General features: G+C 31.0%; 1 protein-coding gene across 2 annotated transcripts in view; it reads left to right on the forward strand.

The window, feature by feature from the left end:
- Positions 1–780: 780 nt before the first annotated feature.
- Positions 781–22515, forward strand: part of LOC130448022 (PAX-interacting protein 1-like) — a 50179-nt gene continuing 28444 nt past the window's right edge. The window contains exons 1-5 of one of the 2 annotated variants that reach the window (XM_056785172.1): positions 781–1294; positions 1489–2080; positions 6323–6841; positions 6900–8956; positions 18856–19065. In XM_056785172.1, coding sequence (XP_056641150.1) covers positions 1199–1294; positions 1489–2080; positions 6323–6841; positions 6900–8956; positions 18856–19065 — 3474 coding nt within the window. In that variant the 5' untranslated portion in view covers positions 781–1198. The remainder of the gene's footprint in view (positions 1295–1488; positions 2081–6322; positions 6842–6899; positions 8957–18855; positions 19066–22515) is intronic. The other variant, XM_056785173.1, reaches the window with a different exon arrangement.

Consider the following 22515-nt stretch of genomic DNA (forward strand, 5'->3'; position numbering starts at 1 on the left):
ATATATATATATATATATATATATATATATATATATATATATATATATATATATAATATTTCTAAGATTTTGATAAAGACTCAAAAAAAAGTCGAAACGTCAATTTAATCAATCTTTCAAAAATTATTAAAATATGCTTGGCAAAGATGTGAAGATACAATAAAGAAACATTTAAAGAGCGCTCAACTCATATTTCAAAAACGACGATGAAAACAAGGGTTCTATTTTTACTAAATATTGTTCCCTCCCATATAATAGATCATATTTTGCAATATTCTATTCTATTGGACATATTTCATATTTTCAATATTTTTCCGGTTAGCTATTGTTTATTTTTAAATTATGTCTGAGTAGACGGAACATACTGCCCTGAATTGCTCACTCATTTATCCATACCTTAGCCACATATTTAAGATGCTATAATTATTCTTTCAAATTATGGAGAGTACAGAGAAGGAGGAGTAACTCTTATGGGAAAGAAGCTAAAAAGTGTACAGCTGTATATGATACATAACAGTTCAAAAATCTTCCAGAATGTAGCTGGTTTATACAAAGTGTATGCTATGAATGTAGCAATTATAGGTGAATTGAAGTATGCAGAACTAGAAAATTAATATCATTTTTTACTTAAGTACTCAATTTCAGATTTCCAACACAACTGTATCCGCTATTTCTTTCATTCAAATCACGTCACACCCTGTATTTAATTGAAATAATCCCCAGATATGCAATAATGTAAATAACTTGTTTCGGTTTACTGAGGGGCGGAGAATAGACACTGCCCAACAACTATAAAAAATAATCTAAGATTATTTAATAATGATGATAGAAATAATGTTGTCAAACAAGTTTGTATTAAATATAGTGTTAATTATTGTTGTATTATTCAACATAAAACAATAATGTGCACTAAATTATTAATTCATTCCATGATGGACATTTGCTGGATGTTTATGACAAGTGTCAACGTTTCTAAACATTTTTTGTGCATTTGCTTATTTGCTAACTTCAGTGGTATTAATATAGAGATAGAGAAGCAAAGTGTTTTAATTTCCATGCAAAGAACTTTTAGGAATATGTATTCTTGATAATGCTACAATAGACTAATTAAAATTTTAACTATTGTTCGTGTGTCTAGGTTATTCTTTTAAGATCTGAGTCTACTGTAAATAATGTGAATATAAATTAAATAATAAAAATGGGCGATCTTACTTCCTCTATAGCCAAACTTGAAATGAAAGAAAACTTATTTGAGAAGATAAAGTTTTATATTAGTGGAGATGTAGATGAAAAGGTAAGCATGTTCATGCTTTGTATTTTGCTTGGAACATTATTTACTCATCTATTCATAAATTATTAAAGCCCAACCAACATAGTTCAGACTTACAATGCTTTATATAAAATAACATTTTAATTCTAATCTAAATCAAGAATACTTCCATCAGTATGTGTATTTCAATATTTGTAAATATTTTTTATTTCTTTTAGGTAGTAGAATTATTAAAAAATGGACATGCAGAGAGACTAAATTATTTTTCAGACTATGTTACACATCTAATTGTGGGAGAAAATTCTGAAGAAAATGATATTGTAGATGCAACAGATGTATATGAGATTCCAGCAGTAACACCAAAATGGATTCTAATGTGTGCTGCACTTCAGAAGCTTGTCAGCATAAAACCATATTTATATTCTCCCAACGGAAAACTGTTTTCAAAATTTACATTTTGCTTTAGTCACATAAGAGAGGATAGAAATTACTTGTGGTCCTTAATAACATACCATGGTGGACAAGTTCAATTGAATTTTGACAAAAATTGTCATTTTCTTGTTACCACCGAATTTAAGGGAGCCAAAGCTGAAAAAGCTGAAGAAATAGGTCCCAATTATGTGAAAATTGTTACACCTGATTGGGTAGTGGAAGCTGTTAAAAATGGCATACTACCTGACACATCTTTGTTTCATCCGAAGCTTATCAACTGGCCTAAACCTATTGAGTATGAAAGTACTGCTGCTATTACTGGTTTTGAACCGGAACAATCAAATATAGAAGAGAATGCAGATGAAAAGGTTATTTCAGGTAATGTGCTATTTTTAATATCATTTTAATTTTATTTACTAATTTTTGTACTCATTCATTTAATTTCAACACATTTTACTGATTAAAAAAAAGAAATCAAAATTTATCTAAAGATATCTGATTTTACACTTTTCATGAATTAAATATTGAAGAATTTGTCGATATTTAGAAATACATTTGAGAAGTAATAAGCAGAAACAAAAAATCAATAATAGATTATGTAGTAATAGAATGAAAACATAGGAACACAATAAAAACACAAGAGGAAAACGAGGACTAGATATTGGCAGTGTCCACTAAGTAATAGAATCCAATTTCAAAGATGAGAACCAAAAAGCTATCCTTGTAAAGCAAAAAAACTACAATATGAATTTATAAAAACATACAAACTAATAAATAAAAATATCTCCCAGGAATATTAAGAAGATGTACATTAATAAGAAACTGAACTACAAAAAAATAGTAAATGTAAAAGTAGATGAATCATGGAATTATTATATTAAATTCTGCAAGAGAATTGGAATGTGGAATAAATAGAAGAAAACATAATGTGAAACAAACATTGCGGTGGTTGAAAAAAATAAAAAGAAATACAATGGAAAAGTTATATATCAAATAGAACAGAGGAACAATATAATATATACAGAAGAAGAAGAAAGAAAAAAGAAAGAAAGAAATAATTAAAACATCAAAGAATGAAGAATGGAAAAAATTGGAAGAAAAAACAGAAGAAAACTCTAAAGTTCTCCTACAAAACATTAAAAAATATGAGAACAGGAAAATAGCAGGACACATATTTTGTTAGAAATAAGAATGGAGAAATATTGAATTAGGAAAATCATATGAAGGCGGAAAGAATATAAACAGGAACTACTCAATAGTGAGTCAGAACATACAGAAGAAACTGAAGATACAGAAATAAAAATTAGTGAAGAAGAGGCATATGGCACAAAAGGCAAATACGTGCTATTTCATATTTTCAATAAAGCTAAAGGACACTCCCAACAGACTGGCAGAAGGCATTAATATTACTGATTTTAAAAAAAGGTAATTTAAAAAACTGCATCAACTACCAAGGAATAACATTATTAGTACAGCAATAAAAATGATAGAAAAATGTAAGAGAAAAGAATTAGATCATGTGTTTACTATAAAACAGATGATAGAAAAAGCAATCAAAGAAAAGAAGGAAGAAAAGAAGAAGTACCAAGAAAGAAAATATGTAAGTTGTTGTTGGAAAGAGGAGTTAACATGAAAATTATAAAGATAATACAAAATATTTATGAAAACAATGAGAATGGAGTTATATGTGTGTATGTATGAATTGTATACATTGTTACCCAAAGGATCTATTTGGTCCCCCTTTCTTGCTTGCAATACTGAGGAGCCCAGTGTTTACAGCTGATACATTAATCCCACTTCTTTTAAAAAGTCTAGAATGTGAGATAACTATATTTGCCAGAGATATTTGTTTTGTATTTCATACACTTCTAGGTGTAATGCTCTGGAGTTCTGTAGGGATTTACACTTTGAGAGAATGTAGATAGAGGTTTCGTCCTCTCTGCAACATGTGCATGTCAGCGTCTTTGGGTGTTTGTTGAGGCGACAGTGCCCCGAATGGACTCCTTTTAGTATTTGTAGGTTGTTATTACTCAGGTTGACACATTCAGCAGATCTTCTCTGGTTATAGTTTTCCAGAAGAGTCTTTGTCTGTCTCAGCCCCAGTAGGCTGTTACCAATAATTAGTTTTGCTCCTATCTACCTTCTTTTCCTGTGCTTTTTCCATTGCTCTGTAGCTCATACAACAGAAGGGTTTGGGTCCCATGAAAGGCCTGTCTCCTCCGGCTTTAGCGCGCTTAAGAGCTATTTAGTAGGGTAACTTTATTTTTCTTACTTAGTTCGTTTAATTTTTCTAGGCAATCTCAAACGAGTTTGATTTTATGATATTGGCTACTGGACAGGGTGATTTTATGTTTGTGAAAGTTCCTCTCTGAAGTGGACCCATTTTTCAATTGCATAAATTTCTGCTTGAATAATACTTGATATGTTGCCTAGACTTTCAGAGTGTTTAGTTCAGATCCCGCACACTCCTATTCCAGTTCTGTCTGCTGCTTTAGATCCGTCCATATACCATATACCATTTAATGGCTTTGCTTATTTCTTGTTTCTATGATCCTACTTATTTCTACCACTTAGTATTGAGGTAAATTTTTTCTCAAAGCTAAACTTTTTCAATACATTATCCTGAGGCAAGTCCCAGGTTTGGTCATTATTTAGGGACGGTTTTTCTTTGGTGATTCCGTCTCTGAACACAAATGATGCTGTCTCTGCCAAGCTTTCTAGTCCTATATGGAGAGATGGGAGATAATACAGTTATAAAAAATAACTAAATATCAAGAGACTACACCACAAAAATGGGCTTAAGACAAAGAAGAAACTCAAGTCCATTATTATTCATGATATTCATGAACAAGATCATAAAGAAATGCACAGTTTTAAGTGAAAAAATATGTGTGGGCCATTGCAACTACAAAGAATTAACATCAGTGAAGTAGCACTTGCAGTCAATGTTATAGCAAAGAACGAAAAAAAAAACATTGTGGTATGGAACAAAGAAGCAACAGACATGGGCATTAAATTGAACAAAAACAAGACAAAAGTAATGGTGATTGCGAAGAGACCAAGATAAATATAAGAATTTATACAGAAATACTGGAACCAGTTGAACACCACCAATACCTAGGAACAATAATAGAGAAAAATGGAACACAAGATGCAGATAATATACAGAATTGCAAAAACCAATAAATTACGTCAGGAACACTAAATTCATAAATTTAAAATAAATATCTGGAAACACCAAACTAAGAATATTCAAAACAATATATAGACCAATTCTAACATTTGGATGTGAATCTTGGGCATTGATAGAACAACAAAAAAGTAAAATTCAGGAGACAGAGAAGAAATATTTAAGAATAGTAAAAGGAGTGACAAAAAAGAGAAAATAAAAAACATAAGGAAAACCCTGAATATACAACCTATATTAGACTATATACAGGAAAACTATTATAACGGTGGAAACGCTGTTGAAAGAATATAGAAAGCGAAAATTGAAAAAAACAAAAAGAGAGGTAGATAAAGTTATAAGCGGAATATTGAATGAATGAGGAATAAACTGGAAAGAAACAAAGGATCTAGCTCATAATATGAATAAATGGAGGAAATTTGCACAAATATAACCATTAATATCTTACACCACTAGGTGGTTGAAGGGTTTACAAATTATATATATTGCATTTGCAATTCTTAAGACATTTTTCCAAGGCAAATCAAAATTGACAGTGGTAAAGTTAGATGAGTTTTTAATGCGTTTCTATCCACTCAAATCTTACATCTATTATGTGATGCTGCTATCATTTCTTATGTTACTATAATATTGTAAGAGGTCATTATTGTATCAATAAAAAAATAGAATACTTTTACGGTTTATTGTGTCAAAAGTATTCTAGTTATTATTATATTCACTTCAAACAAGTTATTATAATGAAATAAAATAATCAATATTAATGTCCCGAGTGCATGTCAAATTGTCGATAATTTAATTTGTGTAAAGGCATTTATTGAAAAGTTAAGGAACATAAACAAAGTGGACATGAAAATGTGATATTGATTCTAGGTCTCGTCTGTTTTAGAATTAGTTTTTTTTTTAATATTTTGAATAAGACTGAAATAAGTCAAAATGTCAATTTTTATCTTTTTTTAAAAAATTATTAAAAAAAGCCAAAGAGACCTAAAATCAAGAACATTTAGAAGAATAAATACATTTCATATTTCCTGTCCTGTCTTTTATTTCAAATTGAAAATGCAAAATTTATTTCATAGCTATTGTTAATAACTTTCCAATTTTTGTTTATTTATTAAGTTTTTTCCAAGCAAATATAATAATAATTAAATTACTACACAATAAACCGTAAAAGTATTTTATTATTTTTACATTTTACTTACATTTTCTTCAAAAGTGGGATAAAACTAAACCACATTCATTGTTAAGTAAAATTCTTATAATTCTTCTTATAAATTTTTATTATTCTTATTCTTATCATATTTATTACATAAAACAAAACAGAATATTTGACAAATTATATTATTTCATTTGTTCTATTCTGTTAAGCAGAAGATAGTTCTCATATGTCAAAATTAATTTCAAAACGTTAATTCATACAGAGTTATTGCTTTTAGATTCAACTCAAGCATTATTAGATAAACTGAAACAGAGAATGCCATGGAATCAACCTAAAATACCATCATCAACACCAATGGCTTCCATTACTGATCCTATAGCACCACCAAATGTCGTTGCTCCTAGCTTTATGCAAAAAACTCAACAACAACAACAACAGATGCAACACCAACAGAATACTCTTCAAAAAATACAGACTCATCCAACAACATTAACACAACAACAACAACAACCACATAGTACTCCACAATCTCCAGTTAATTCAAACTTTCCACAAATTCCAAGTTCACCTACTACTTCCTTAAACAATCAAGTTCCTAAAAGCATTATCCATCACACACCAAATCAGCAGCAAGGCTTCCAACAGCTACAAGTATCCCAACAAACACAGCAACAACAGCATCCGTTGAATATTAGTAGATTGATTGGACAATCTCAACCTAGGCCTAATTTACAATTGAGAGGACAATTAGTTCAGTCTCAGTTACAACAGCAATTATTGCAACAGCAAAACCAAGGTAAGGTTTTTAAAATTTGCACATTAAGCTAATTTACTAAATAGATATCTTTTTCAAGGTAATGTCATTCAGCGTAGCACTTCTCAAGTTCCAATACCGCAACAGTTATTACAGCAACAATTAGCTCAAAGACAACTTGTGCAAAGACAATTACTACAGAATCAACTAAACCAAAATCAACTTTTGCAGCAGCAACAACAAATCAGTACAAGCCAACAACAGATTATTCAGTCCCAACAGCAAATCACAACTTCTCAGCACTTGAGTCAGCTTACTCAACAACAGCTTGCTCAGTTACAACAACAACAATTGCAGTTAAAACAAAACAAGCAAATGCAGTTATCTCAAAGTCAACAACAACTGCTGAATCAAAATTTGCAGCAACTTCAATTGAACCAAAATCAGCAACAATTACAAATAAATCAGAATCAACAAATTCAATTAAACAAAAATCAGCAGCAAATTCAGTTGAATCCGAATCAACAACAGATTCAATTAAATCAGAATCAACAACAAATTCAATTAAGTCAGAATCAACAACAGATTCAATTAAATCAGAATCAACAACAGATTCCATTGAATCAGAATCAACAACAGATTCAGTTGAATCCGAATCAACAACAGATTCAACTAAATCAGAGCCAACATCAAAATCAGCAACATGTTCAGTTGAATCAGAGTCAACAGCAAATTCAATTAAATCAAACTCAACAGACAATTCAATTAAACCAAAACCAACAGCAGATTCAACTGAAGCAAAACCATCAACAGATTCAGTTGAATCAAAATCAACAGCAGATTCAGATGAATCAGAATCAACAACAGATTCAGATGAATCAGAATCAGCAACAGATTCAATTGAATCAGAATCAACAAATTCAATTAAATCAGAACCAGCAACAGATTCAGTTAAACCAAAATCAGCCACATGTTCAACTTAATCAAAATCAACAACAAAATCAAGTGAACCAGAATCAGCAACAGATTCCAATGAATCAAAATCAAATACAGTTGGGTCAAATCCAACAACAAATTCAGCTAAATTCAAATCAACAAATCCAAATGAACCAAAACCAACAACAGCTCCAGCTTACATCAAATCTGCAACAAATTGCTGCTAACCAAAATCAACAAGTTCAATCTCAACAGATAATGCAGAATCAAGTAATACAGCCCCAGCAACAGAATCAGATTATTCAACAGCAAAGCCCACAACAAATTCAAATGGGTCAACAACAGAACCAGATTATTCAACAACAAAGTCCACAGCAAATTCAAATAAATCAACAACAAAATCAAATTATTCAACAACAAAGTCCACAAATTCAAATCAGTCAAGCACAAGGTTTTGTCCAACAAAATGTGAATATAATATCTCAACAGAATCAGCAAATACTACAACAAAAACAGTTCTTGTTGAACCAACATCAAGCGGTAACAAGTCAACAGCAATTTGTTACTAACTCTTTTAATCAAAGCCAAGATTTGAATCAACAACAAAATTTGAGCATACAAAATTTAAATCAACAATTAAGCACCCACAACTTGGGTCAGCAACTAAACCAGCAACAACTGAATCAGCAATTAACCCAACATAGTCCTCTTGGTCAACAACTCGGTACTCAATCCCAACAGAATCAGTTAGTACAACTTAACTCACAAGAACAATTGGAACAAAGACTGTCGCAACAAAACCAATTGAATCAGATTAATCAACAACAAAATCGGTTAAGTCAACAAAATCAAATGAATCAGACTAACCAAATAGCGCAACAGACACCAATTTCTCAGCAGAACACCCTAAGTCAACAACAAATAACCCAGCAACATCAATTGAACCAAGTAACTCAGCAACAAATTGGGCAAGGTAATGTATTAAACCAATCAACACTGGATGAAGAGTTAGGAAGCTTGAATCAACAATTAAATCAAGGTTTAAATCATCAAATTCAGCAGCAACAGTTGAGTAGACAAACTCTTCAACAACAGCAGCTTGGTCAACAACAACTTGGCCAACAACAGCAGATTGGTCCACCACAGCAAATTGGTCAACAACAGATGCAAGTTCAACAGCAAGCAACTGTGCAGCAAAATTTACAACAACAAATAAATCAGGTAAGTTTGTAATTAGAATTGAAAATTTCTAATAATGCTTATGTCCAGGATTTTGAAGTTGTGATATATTAGACTTTCAGTACGTATTGAAGATAGTTGATGAACAGTACCATTACTATCAACTATTCGATGTTTTCGTTTCAGGACTGTAATGGTGGAAGTTTCATCTACAGTTATGAATCATTTTCTTATACCTTGTCAATAAGTACTGACAAATGTTCATATGACAATATATGGCAAATTCGTTCTTGTGGTATGCCGATATAACTTTTTTGATAATATCACTGATTGTCGCAGTTTTTGACCGTTCCAAACGTTCATTGTCAGTCAAGCTGATATGGTCACGTTTGAATTCAGTCTCTGTACATAGTGTCTATCTTCTCTTTCATTTGTGAATGTGTGTTACCTTTCAAAAACAAATATTTAATGACATCTCAATACTAAGTTTTTCCCATTTTTAGAAAACTCTTCTATTGACTCACTTACTATACAATTGTCAAAATTGCTGAAATTTTATTAAAAATCTTTCAAAGCATCTGCAAACATATTTTCCAAATATATTGGTAAGTGCTGACATCTTCAGGTTGAGGTCGCAAACTCACTGAACTTCAATGCACTTGATATTTTGATTTATGGGTTCCATCTTTAGTGACGCTTCCACTATTCGTTAGATTTAAACCGTTTACCACGCATGAATCTTTCGACATGTGATATAAATTATTGGCACGTGGTTTAATACTTTGTGTGCACAATTTAAAGTAAAAAATGTGGTATCACACGACCAAGCCCAAAAATTCTTTTTGTCCTATCAAACAATCAATCTGCGTTAGAAATTGAACGATCTTATCAAGAAATTAAAATTAATAATTTACTCTATTGCTGAGTACTTACTCTTTCCAAAAATTGTCTTCATAGATATAAGAATAATAGTTTAATACTTTGTCAACACATTTTAAATTTAAAATTAATACGTCTGCCTTTTACCGAGTTGAATTCATCAATAACTAATTCATTACAATGTTTCAAATGTACGTTTATATTTACCTTTTGCATTTAGTTTCGTAATTTATACACTTGTTTTTAGTCGGCCAAGTTCACAAAGCAAGTATTCTTTACTTAGGAAATAGCCGGTAACGTAGGGGGCCTAAACTTGCCGCCTACTGTAATGTTGGAACTAAATTGGCATAATAAGCACCTATATTTTTGGCTCCCTTTTGCATGGAATCTATAAAATTTAACTTCATTTTGCATTGCATTTGGTTTCTACATCATAGTCATAGATCCATGATTTGTTACTAATCCTACAAGAAAATTTTCTTTGTATTTTTTATACTGCATTTGAAAATAACTGGAAATATCTTTTCAAGTATGTGTTTAAATTCGTGGTACCCATCATGCAGACAGTTATTTGATATTTAGTTCGATAGTTAGTAATTTTTTGTTATAAGCAAAGGAAAGAAAAATTGTCTTTGTCAAAAAAAGTGTACATGTGCACACTGCGGCAGGCGATTGACGAATCATATCTAATATTCTGATCTGCTTTGAACTAAGATATTGCGAGTGGCGTCGACAAAATGAGTTCGTTTAACGAAATAATTAATAATAAAGTAAAATTCATTCGCTTTTTTTCAAGAGGAGGTATTAAATTTTGCTAGGATATGTGTCCTGATTAAGGACCACCGCAGATGAGATGTGTCTGGTGTGTTTGTCGCAGCAGATCGTCCTTTAATTCCCTTCATTGATGAAAAATGATTTGTTCTTGTGTAAATGACGTCTTTTCCCACTTTTCTCGATACTGTGTATCGTTTTCGGAATATTTGAATTGAAAATTATGAAATAATAACCGATGCTGGTATGAAGTAGTGAAAACTTATTAATTAAACAAAAAATCACAAGAAGAAAATCAAAATCAAGACTAAGAAGTAAAATGAAAATTGAATTAGATTGTTTAAAATTTCCGTTGTTTTCATGAATACACAAGTCTATCCTTTTTTATAAAAGATCCATTAATCTTTTAAACGATTTAAGGTCAGCTATGGGGTTATTAAAGTGATGTTGAATTATGTCTTTCAATTCTTGACGTGAGCTTACCCCTATAGTATAGACTTTTTCTTTAAGATACAACCAAACTGTGTAGTTCAAAGGATTAAAATCGGAGGTTAAAGAATCAGAGCTTTTACCCCTGTACCTACTAACAAAGAGCGCTAGAGCCTTATCGGACATAAAAAATCTTCACTTTTTCGGTTGTAATCTTATAAAATCTCGAATATGTGTTGCTGTCCAAACAATAAATTCAAGTTCAAAAGTGTTGGTAATGTTTAGTTATGGATTCTAATCACACCAGTAGTGTGCATCATTGGAGTTAATTGTACGAGTAAACGTTCGTCCTTAAAAGAAAACATTTTAAAAAATTGGATTGAGTGCTGTTCTTTCTGGTAATGTTTAGTCTAAGAGCCAGCTTAAATCTGACAACACATACCTTACGGCACTTGAAATTTCATCCAATGAGACTTCTATACCCATTAAAAAAGCAATGGGTGATAGCTACGCCTGAGGTAGGTTTGGGATCCCTTAGGTAAGCCAGGTGTGAAAATGGAATAAATTTTCATAGTATTTTACGGTGTCTGCCGTTATACGTTAAAATTTACCTCTATAAAATTGGAAAAATAACCATGGATGCTGATTTTAAAGGTTGCAACATCACGGTTTAAAAGACTTCCAATAATAAAATATCTATGTAAATGAGACCACTTCTGTTCAATTTAACCCGTAGTGGTCACACCTAAAAACAACGTATTGGTTACATGGGGTCAAAATGTTCCGACGCATAAAAACAGCTCTTAATTGCGTTCTTTTTAATGTATCGATTCAAATCTTACGGAAAAACAAAGATTAGGACATCCTCTTCATAATCAAAATGTTTTTTCAATTAGTTAAATCCAAAAATTGCAATAAGTTTTGCAACGTGGCTTCCAAAAAGTATATTTAGATTGAATTTGTCAGTTTTAACGAAACGTACTAAGTGAGGTAAATGAGTTTTGAGGTGTGAAATAAAGTATTAAAAGTTTTTCAGACTGAAAAATTATTTATTCGTATTATATTATCATAAACAAGTAGAATATACATTTTGAGCTGAAAAATTATTCGTGACCGGCACAATTAGTGCATATATATGCTCGATGTTAATCGCACATCGGTCTGTCATACGATGGTCAAAGGTACTTGGTCTTCCTGTCAGTTCCCCGCTTGCAAAGACCGCATTTTTTCCTGTTGGGCAACTCGACTCTCTCTTCGTCACATACCTGAACATCTTTGTTTAAAATGGTATTGATTCCGGCTCGTAAATTATTTCGGGGTGTAGGCTCCTTGGTACGACATGCCAAATACGGCGTAACGAGGTGCATAACCAATTTGTCCAAGCACGCTTTAGCTGATATCGATTTGTTATTGCCATCGTTTACCAATTTACATTTTAGTAGAATACGTGCATTAATTTCAGATTTTCCTATGTGCATAGCGTCTGTGCATTTATCAGAAGAAATTACAAGCGCTACATTATTTCACATTGTTTGACAAATGATTTTTTTGATCACTTTGGTCACACTAGGTTAAATTGTCTCCAGCAGGAAAAATGTCTGTGCACATTAAGAGCTACAGACGCACTGATGCCATGATGACTTCCAAAAACCGTTAGAGTTTATTTTTCAAACTATATCAATTCAAAAACTGCTTGGGGTCATTTAGCAAAACATGTTCTACACAATAAGAATACGGAAAATTTGTAAGAACGCCAATGTATTAAAAATGCAGTGAACAGAAGGGATGAGAATATTCTCATGCTCTTTGTCAGGTATGACGTGCCTGTGTTTTTCTTATTTGATTCGTAATTTAACATATTTCTAAGTATTTTACAGTGTTTGCCATTGTAAAATATCATTATTGAACTATCTTGAGCTAATGTTAAAAATGGTTGCCATTTTTTTCGATATACAGCGAAACCATAATGTACTGTCTGTGCTTATAAATCATGAACTAGAGTAGTAGTTTTTACTCTGTTTCTCCATTTCTCTTTTGATTTATTATATGGTATTTCCGTACGCATTTAAGAAAATATTCTGTTCTTTTGTTATGGAGGTGGTAGAGACCCAATGGTTCACAGCCAAATACTTTTCTAATCTTCTGCAGAGTTGCATGTTGAAAGTATTGAGACATATTGTTGAGAATAGAAGTTTTCATTTTATTTGTTGATTATTAATTTAATTTCCATTACTTACTTCATCAGTATGGCTGATAATTTAAAGTATGGGATTTGTGCCTAGGAACGAGAAGAGAAAGTGTTTTTGTTTTCTAAAGAAACTTTAAAAAAGTATCGGCGTATTCTATACTTACAAAACCATTATAAACAAAAATACAAAGATGTGATTTTACCTTCAGATCCTTATGACTATGGATATCAACGCAGTTGTTATCGAGTTTTCACAGCTTTAATGTCGAAGGTATAAAAATAAAAGATATTGCATCATGAACATATCAATTTATACGTTACCAACGGAATCACTATCTGCGTAGCAGACGTTAAAATCAACAGGCTGATGATTGCTGAAACTGTGATTCAAGGTTCAAGAAAAAAATTAAAAATTTCGTCATAGTAAAATAAAAAGTTTACGTGATTGTAATAAAGAACATTTTTAAGAAATTATATACAATAGAAGCTACTACTATGAAATTGGGTAAACTGGTGCATATTAAGAGTAATAAAATAAATTAATACGAAAGGTGTCGAACAGAGGTCCGAAATAAAAAAAATTACAAAAAAATCCTGTTAAAGCATCGTGGCATATTTCCCGTGAGTTTGTTTCAGGAAATATGCACTCTGTTCGAAGAAAATATTATTAAAAGAAGACGATGCTATTTTCTTTCGTATCTGCACGGGTAATGTATCGATTACTTCAGCGAGTTAAGTAATGATTTGGGACCTACTTTAAGTTCATTAATTTCATCACAATATTCGTGTCAATGTTGCTGGGAATATTCGAAAACTATTATCAGGTCACAAAAAAGTTATTGCACGGAATGGTGATGAATCCTTATTTGCTTATTTAAAAGAAAAAGATATCTTACAAGTAGCAGCCTCAATTTCGCACAAGAAAATAATGAACATTGAAAAATCAAAACTCCCAGATAATTTAAATGGTCAAAAATTGATCCACAAGGATTGTTCAGTCCCATCAAACCAGATTTTGTGGCATAAGTTATTGGAAGTTATTTCTGTAAACGACAAAAAGAGACAGATTGAAACGTCACGTCAATTCTTTATGTCAAAACTTAATTTATATGCCTCATAATGGAAATCTTAAAACTTCCAAACATATATGTTTAAGTATCTCTAGCAGCCATCTTTATAATAATTTCATTTTTGCTACATCATTTTTCCCTTATTATGAACATTTATGGTAGTAGATGTGTGCGTTTATTTGTATATTCAAGGGGTTTTTTACATTTTCTAATGTAATTTCAATGTTTTATAATACGTATGCACGGACTGCAGGAAAGGTTTCGCTGTAAATCGAATAGTGGTAACCGGAAAATTGGCAATCATTCTTAATATTACCTTGAAATAGTTCAATAAATAATATATTAAACTGGCAGATGCTGTTGCAACCTTTAAATTACGTTACGAAAATGTTTTAGAAAGCAAATTCCAGTTATTTTTCAGTGTTCCACCTATCCTAGACGAAAACACTCTGTATAACGCTCCAAATGTTAAGAAAGCCGTATACGAGTCTGCTTTTCTTCCAGTGTTAGCGAATGAGGCGTTTATTTTGTAAAGATTGTTATGTAACGCTTGATTCAAGATAAAATGTAGCTCACACTGAAATGTTTAGGGTTTTTACTAAATAGCTTTGATCGCGGGTCACATTCCGAATCAATTTAGGGATCAATAGCATGTACACTTTCAAAAGCGTCGTTCGTGGGGGAAGGGTTAGTACATTTTTTTTTGTTTTTCACCTTCCAAAAGTAAAAATTGTATTATTTCACGATATAAGCTTTTCCATTACATAATAATAGAGTGTCAATTTAACACCTGTTAATATAAAAATAATCTCTTTTTCTGTATTCCTATGACAGCTAGAATTAGTTGAAATATTTGAAAAAACTGAAACGACTGAAAGACAGCCATAAAAGTTTATTCTATTTTCTTTTATTACTGAATGCATTGTAATTAGTCTATTTATTTTACTTTACTTCAATTGACACCTTAGGCTATGCAAACGAGATCAACGAAACTAGTTTTTTATGAATTTGACAAGGTCAATAATTTAAATTTCTATATATGTTAAATGGCAATTTCTTTACAAAAGAGAGTTTTTTAGCAAAATTAATGTTATCACATAAAAAAGATACAATGTTTGGTGAGCGTTTTTATTTTTTGGTGTTATAGCATCCTATTACATAAATTACTCAATTACTGTATCTTAATATATCGTTTCTGTTACATTAACATTCAATATAATTTGTGATTTTGTCGTTTATCTACGGTTTTAAAAACAGCCTAGACTATTGGGTATGGAAACATGGTACCAGACAAGTTACTGGTAATTATAAAAACTTACAATGAAACAAAAACTTTCAAAATATAAAATGAAATTACAACTATAAAATACATTGGTTTTTGATTAATTATACTTATTTATAATGAAATTAGTAGGTGTTAGTTTATAGATCTTTTCAGAGTGCTCGAAATTACAAATTACTTATAGTATATCCTACAAGAAATAATTTCTGTTATTTTTTATTCCTTTTTTTTTTTTTATTTCCGTGTAAATCGAAGTTTTATAATTGGAAAATCAGTTCGTTATATTAGTGCATCTTATGATGTAATGAGGTCAGTATTTATCATTGATAGTAACATCAACAAATAAATTAGCACATTGCCAAGTACTATAAATATTTCAAATAAGTCGTTTGATATAATACCAATACATAATCTTGCCGTACTTTCAACAAGTTTAAAAAACAATTTTTAATCTTTTTTTCATTTGTGATATTAATGTGAGCAAAATATGCTTCAAGAATATGAATTAGTACAATTTTAAATTATACTTTAATAAAAAATATCGATTATTGTGTGTTTGATAAGTATTATTATGTTTTCTTTTATATTATATACCTTTTGGGTATTTTGGGTATATATTATAATTTTGTCAAAATAGACCAATGAGGTCTAACCTAAATTAATACCTTTTATGTCTTAAACTAAGGTGTATTCAGCAGTGTTCCTTATGTTCTGGCTGTTTAAACTTAAAGTTAAACTAAAGTTAATATATAAAAATGCACTATATGCTCTGCTTCTAACGTTTTCATTTCACCATTTCAAATTGTTTGGTCTTTTTAATTCTTTTTTTAAATTCCTTTGTTCTCTAGCAACTGGATTGCTTCGTAGTTCACATATTTATGAAGCCTTTTTCTGTACCTTTTGGCTAAATTGATAATATATTGTTCAATAGTTCCCATCCTCATGTCCCTACGAAGATCACTATTATGAAAATAGTAGGGAACATCGACAACGTTTCTTTAAACGTTATTTTAGAATCCATACTATCTTCAATATTTGCTTGTGTGGCAAAAGCTTATGATGTAGAGACTTTAACGTGAGCTTTTTTTTGAGAGTTATACCTAATAATATTTACTGATATATATTAACATACTTATTGGTAAAGTTGACTTGTATAGATTTCGTTTGATTTTTTTTTAGTTTTTTTAGTTCAATTATTTATTTGTTGACATTTGTTTTAGTTGCTTCCTCACTATTTTTTTCTACTGCTAATATAGTTGTATCATCAGCTACAGTTCTAGAAGTACCTGGCCCAACAAAGAAAACACAAAAATTTTGAAAAAAAATATGTGTTTATTTTTCAACGTAATCTCCTTTTAGCTCAATACTCTTTTCCCGACGATGTTCAATAAGTTAGATATCCTTTTCATAATAAAAATTGTCAAGCTTCTCAAAATAGCCATTAACTGCCGACATCACCTCTTCATTCTTAGAAAATCTTTGACCGCCGAGTCATTTTTTCAAATCTGTTAACAGAAAATAATCCGAGAGGGCTAAATCTGGCGAATAGGGAGCATGAAACAACACGTTCTATCAAGTCAAATGAGGCCGTTTGGCTTGATTTCTTCGCTTAAAAGTTGCAATGAGTTCGCAAAATACTCGCCGTTGATAGTTTTTCCTTTTTCAAGATAGTCAATAAAAATTGTTCCGCGCGCATGACCTTGTCTACAGTTGCTGTCTGTCTTTGCCTTTGAAGCCGGTTTTCCCTTTTCAGTACATCGTTCTGATTGTTCTTTTGTTTCGAGTGTGTATAGGAGTTGTAGATTGAGCCTTTTAGTTCCAAATATTTCTTATTTTCACGAAAAATCAATAGGTAACACGAAAATTTAGCAATTTTTGGAAGGTTATATTGATAAAAATGATGCATTTGCATAATTTTTTTAAAGAAACTCTTCATCATCATGACTTTTCACACAAAGATAGATCTTGATGAGATCTATCGAACAAAGTTTACCGATGTGTATAGAGCATCATGATGATCGTCGTGGGGTGGCTTATCATAGTATTACATTCAAGTAGGTCTAGATGGTCTGGTTTTCAAATGGCATGTTACATTGAAAACTAGATAATACTTTAAGTGGATTTCTACATTTTGTGTTAACAGTTTCGGAATAACATAGGAAAGTCCTTAATTTTATAAGTAGTCATTTATCTGTGTTCATTTAAAATATCGTCACTGTTAAATCAAACCGGCATATGTGCAGAATTTGAGCTTTTGAATTTATTTCATAAACAATTTGTCTCCCGTCTATTTTTATGTTGAACTATCATATTTTATAGTTGAGTCAATCGTCATGTGGCATTTACGTGGCAATTTTGTAATTATTACAAAGAAAAAAAATCACTAGTCTTCACCACAGTTCTCGGTGGTATATCGATGGTGGAAAATCTGTCTTGGAACCTCACGAATATTATCTAAGAGACAGGGGTCAAACCTCTCAGGATTCAGCTACTGGCAAAATTTTTCTCAACTCATACAATCTTTTTCTTCACACCAAAGTAAGATCAGTGTGATGATTGTTTAATTTACCAAAATATGACAGAATATGATGAAAACATACTCTAGAAACGGGTTTATTCAGACAGAAAAAAAGCATGATAGGACAAGCACAGGTCCAAGCGTCGTTGGCAGACAGGCCTACATGCAGTGTTGTCATGTCAATAGAAACAGACACCTTCCTAGTACTTCATTTCAAATATTCGTTTACAATTTAACAATTGAGCTAAAGGTTCACAAAACGGTGAACTATTACACTTGGGACAAGATACAAGTAAATAGAATCGTGATTTATATTGGAAGCTGGTATTGAAATATCTGCAATATCTTAATGACAAAGCTGAGTGTCCAGTAGACGTCGTCTTTTACAGCGAAAATTGATGTGAAACATAACTTCATGATGAATTATTCTTACGATACTATGTTATCTTTGCTCAGTGCTCAGGCGAAATATACGCATTTTGCAGATATGCCGGTTTTTTTCAGAGCATTGATATGTTGTCTTTTTCTTTGTTAGTGTTTTACCTCAATTTTTGATATTTTACATTGGTAATAACCTGCTTTTGTTGTTAGCTATTTTGTTAACTTATTTTTCTTTCATATCATTTCATTCGTTACTGATATAAGTTTAATTGGTTTTCCACATTTCTTTTCTGAAAATGTATATATAATTATATAATTACATAATTTGCAACTTCTCATATATGTATTGTTAGTGTTAATGAAGTGCAGGCTTGAACAAAGAAACATATTTTCAGTTCTAGTTCTAATAATTTTATTTTTCAGATAAATCAACAAGTGACCCCAGGTTTGCCTCAAGTAGTTAGAACACAATTTCAACAACAACCAAACATTGGTTCTCAGATACTCATCAATCAATCAACATCCCAAAACCCCGGCCAACGGCCACAAATTAATCAACACATTTGGACTCAACAATCCACTCAAATTTCTGGGCAACAAATAATTAGACATCCAGTAAATGTTATTCAACAGGTAAGCTAAATTTTATATTATATAGTGTGTGTGTGAAATCTATTTTTAAGAAAAATTTATCGTGAGTATAAATTAGTTTATGAAAAAAGTTCTATATTTTTTTACTGCTGAAGAGTTTGGTCTTGAAATATACATTTTGTTCAACAGAAAAATACAATTACAATATTGGAATGTTTTTGTCGTTTTATAATTTCAGTTTTTATCAGAAAACAACCTGACATTTTGTAACTTTGATAATAATTTCAATACTATAGATTTTTGTCAGTTGGTTTATGTCTTTTTTTGGATTTGCTTAAGAAGTTCTTCCATTACTAATTGTGCTTAGATATGGATAACCACCCATTAATTTGTTTTTATACCTACTTCATCCTTAAATTTGAAGTACGTTGAGGTGAGTGTTGATTCTACAGCTCTAATAATAATTTTACAATGGTAATAGGAATATTTGTACTGTAATGACCCTTAAGATAATCAAACTCCAATTCAAGTTAATCCTTTTGATGAAAAAATATCAGTGATTATTAGATAGAGCTATCCAAGTACCATATCCTGAATGAAAAAACAAACTGCATTTAGAGGAAATAATTATCTCAAACATATGATAAATAACATATTAAAAATATGAGAATAAACAAATATAATGATCACTTAACAAATAGAAAACATCCTGAACATCAAAATGTAGAACACCTTTACTTACCATATATACTGTGTGGGCAACTAAGAACGGCCATCGACCATGTCTCAGGTACGGATTTTCAGAATTTTACGTCTATCACTAGAGGGCGTATTTGAAAATATGAAATTAAAATAACAAAATTTGCCCAATTAAGTAGCTATTTATATACGATAACCGGGTTTTTCAACAAATTTTGCGCATTTTCAAGTCTCATATATGTTTCATATACTTTAGTTATTATGATTTCTCTTGACAAATTGAATTAGAAGCATGAAAATTTAAGTAGGTCTTTTAAAAATAAACTTATTTAAAATTAAAATAGTGAAAATTGCATGACGATATTTTTTTTCTGCCCTACATATCTTAAGAAATGTGTAAACGGCGAGAATTTGTTTGTATAAGTCTATTAGGCTGATTCGCCCAAACGGAAACAAAAAATTTTTTCTGGACAGAAAGTTTTTACACTTGCTTACCTGTAGTAATTTAAACTGTTCTAATAATAATGTTATTATTGCCGCTAGATGGCGTCATCTAAATGTAAAGCTAATATTACTAACAATGAGAAGAAATCATTGAATAAACCATGTAACATATTTAACAATTAACGAACTACCTAATTAGTGGCGCCCTAGGTATTCAAAATGTCGTTCCATCATTTTATATACATGGATAGGATAGTAGTTTCAATTTATGCCATTCAAATACTTCGTATTGCCTGTTGTATCCTTCTGCCCCACAAAAAAATATAAGCAAGTTAGGTCTGGGGATCTGGGTATTCAAATGAATACACTTCCACGTCTTATCCACCTATCAGGGTATGTTTGATGTAAAAAATGCCGAATATATATGCAATAATGTGCCAGGCAACCATCACGTTGTAAGAACATTCTCGACGAATGGTTAAGAGTACTAATATCTTCTAAGAGAACTAACAGAACTAAGAGAACTAACTGTTTCATTAAAAAAATGACTCAATTATTTGTATGTCTAGAATCCCTCACTACACATTTACAGACCAACGAACCTGATGTTGGATCTCCTGCATCCAACGGGAAATCGTTTCAGACCAGTAATGCATACTAGAGCGATTTATTCTACCATTATTATGAAACTCATCTGTCCACAAAATTGGTGAAAGTATTTTAGGATAGTGGTGTATCATATTTAATAGCCGGTTGCAATAATCCAGCCTGATATGAAAATCTTGAATATTCAGACTCTGGTGATTTCTTACATGGTTTATTTAATGATTTATTCTCATTGGTAAATTTTTAAAAAATTTGCTTTTTCGATTTTTAGCTATTAATGAAATAAAAGTAAAACCATCATATAAAACACTAAAAAATATAAGGTAAGAAGTTATTATGTAATATAAAAAACATAGTAGAACAGGACTAGCTCCACGGTCCATGGAGTGCACGATTTCAGTACAGTATTTTCGGTAATCATGTTTCACTGCTCACCACGTATTCTATTTTATACTTATATACCGAAAATACGTGTTTAGAAACAACGACTAATTCAAAGGAGTCGTTGGTTATTGACTAACAAAAATTTTCGTGGCTTCCTAAATAATGCGAAATGATTTTTCAAATTTAGCGATGGTATCTTTGATAGAAGATATTAACTGCCATCGCACCTCAATCGCTTTTGAATCTTTTATCTACGAGAGATATGAACTTGATTCACTGAATTGAATATATTTTAATATTCATATGGCAGGAGATCTATTGATGTATATAATTCTCTGAGTTGTCAATATCAAATTATATTTGGATAAAAACCGAAAATAGGTTAAAACATTGATAACATTTTCCATTTAAAAATCCATTATTTATTAACAGAGACCTAAAACAGGATCATTTATCCCAGAAAACATTATAAAGTTACGTAACTTGCTAATATTTCAATTTCTGTTTACAAAAAAAATATTGAGTAAAAGTTTGTTTATATAATTCGTTTATAAGTATACAAGATGTAGTGTTAGACCAAAAAAAAAACATTATTATTAACATATTTTTTATATGAAGTTCATTTTGTATTTGGCGCGCTTAGGACTATGCATATGCAGGATCAGTCTTAGAGAGCGCTAGTGGAGTGACGTTCCAGTTCTCTTGTAAAAAAATACTTTGTTGAATGTCAAATAGAAAGTTAGTTTGTCAATTTTTCCAGAATAAATTATCACAAATTGTAATTATTTATTGAAAATACTTAGAGGTATTAAAACACAATCAAACATTTCTAATTGAACTACGTACTGTCGAACATCGTGTCAGTTACATAAGGAAAAAATTGAAATGTAGAAAAATTTAGTTGGTTAGCCTACAACTTATCAGATAGAAACAAAAAAACTATAATGAATGTTCGAAGTTGGTACCTTGCACTTCTAACACTTCAGGAGTCTATGGAGGATATTTCTTTGAACTTGGAAGAGTATTCCAAGATTCTGCCTTATACCGTCACAATGGAAGTTTATTCTTTCGGTCATTTCATTCCTTGTGTTTATCGGTGTTGCATATACCAAGCTTTTGAGGTATTCGCAAAAAAATGAATCAATTGTATTTAATTCAGGGGAATGTGGTGATGATTTTTTTACATCGTTTAGGAAATGGGGGGCTCCATCGTGCACGAGCCACATATCTGTGAATTATTTTTGAGAAATTCTAAGTATCACTGACCATTCAGGTTATTATCAAAAAATATGGACTTACTAAATTATTACCTACTATACCTGCCCACACAACACAAAATTCATTCTTTGGTTGAATTGT

The sequence above is a fragment of the Diorhabda sublineata genome, chromosome 8 (genome assembly GCF_026230105.1).
Source record: "Diorhabda sublineata isolate icDioSubl1.1 chromosome 8, icDioSubl1.1, whole genome shotgun sequence".
Taxonomy (NCBI): domain Eukaryota; kingdom Metazoa; phylum Arthropoda; class Insecta; order Coleoptera; family Chrysomelidae; genus Diorhabda; species Diorhabda sublineata.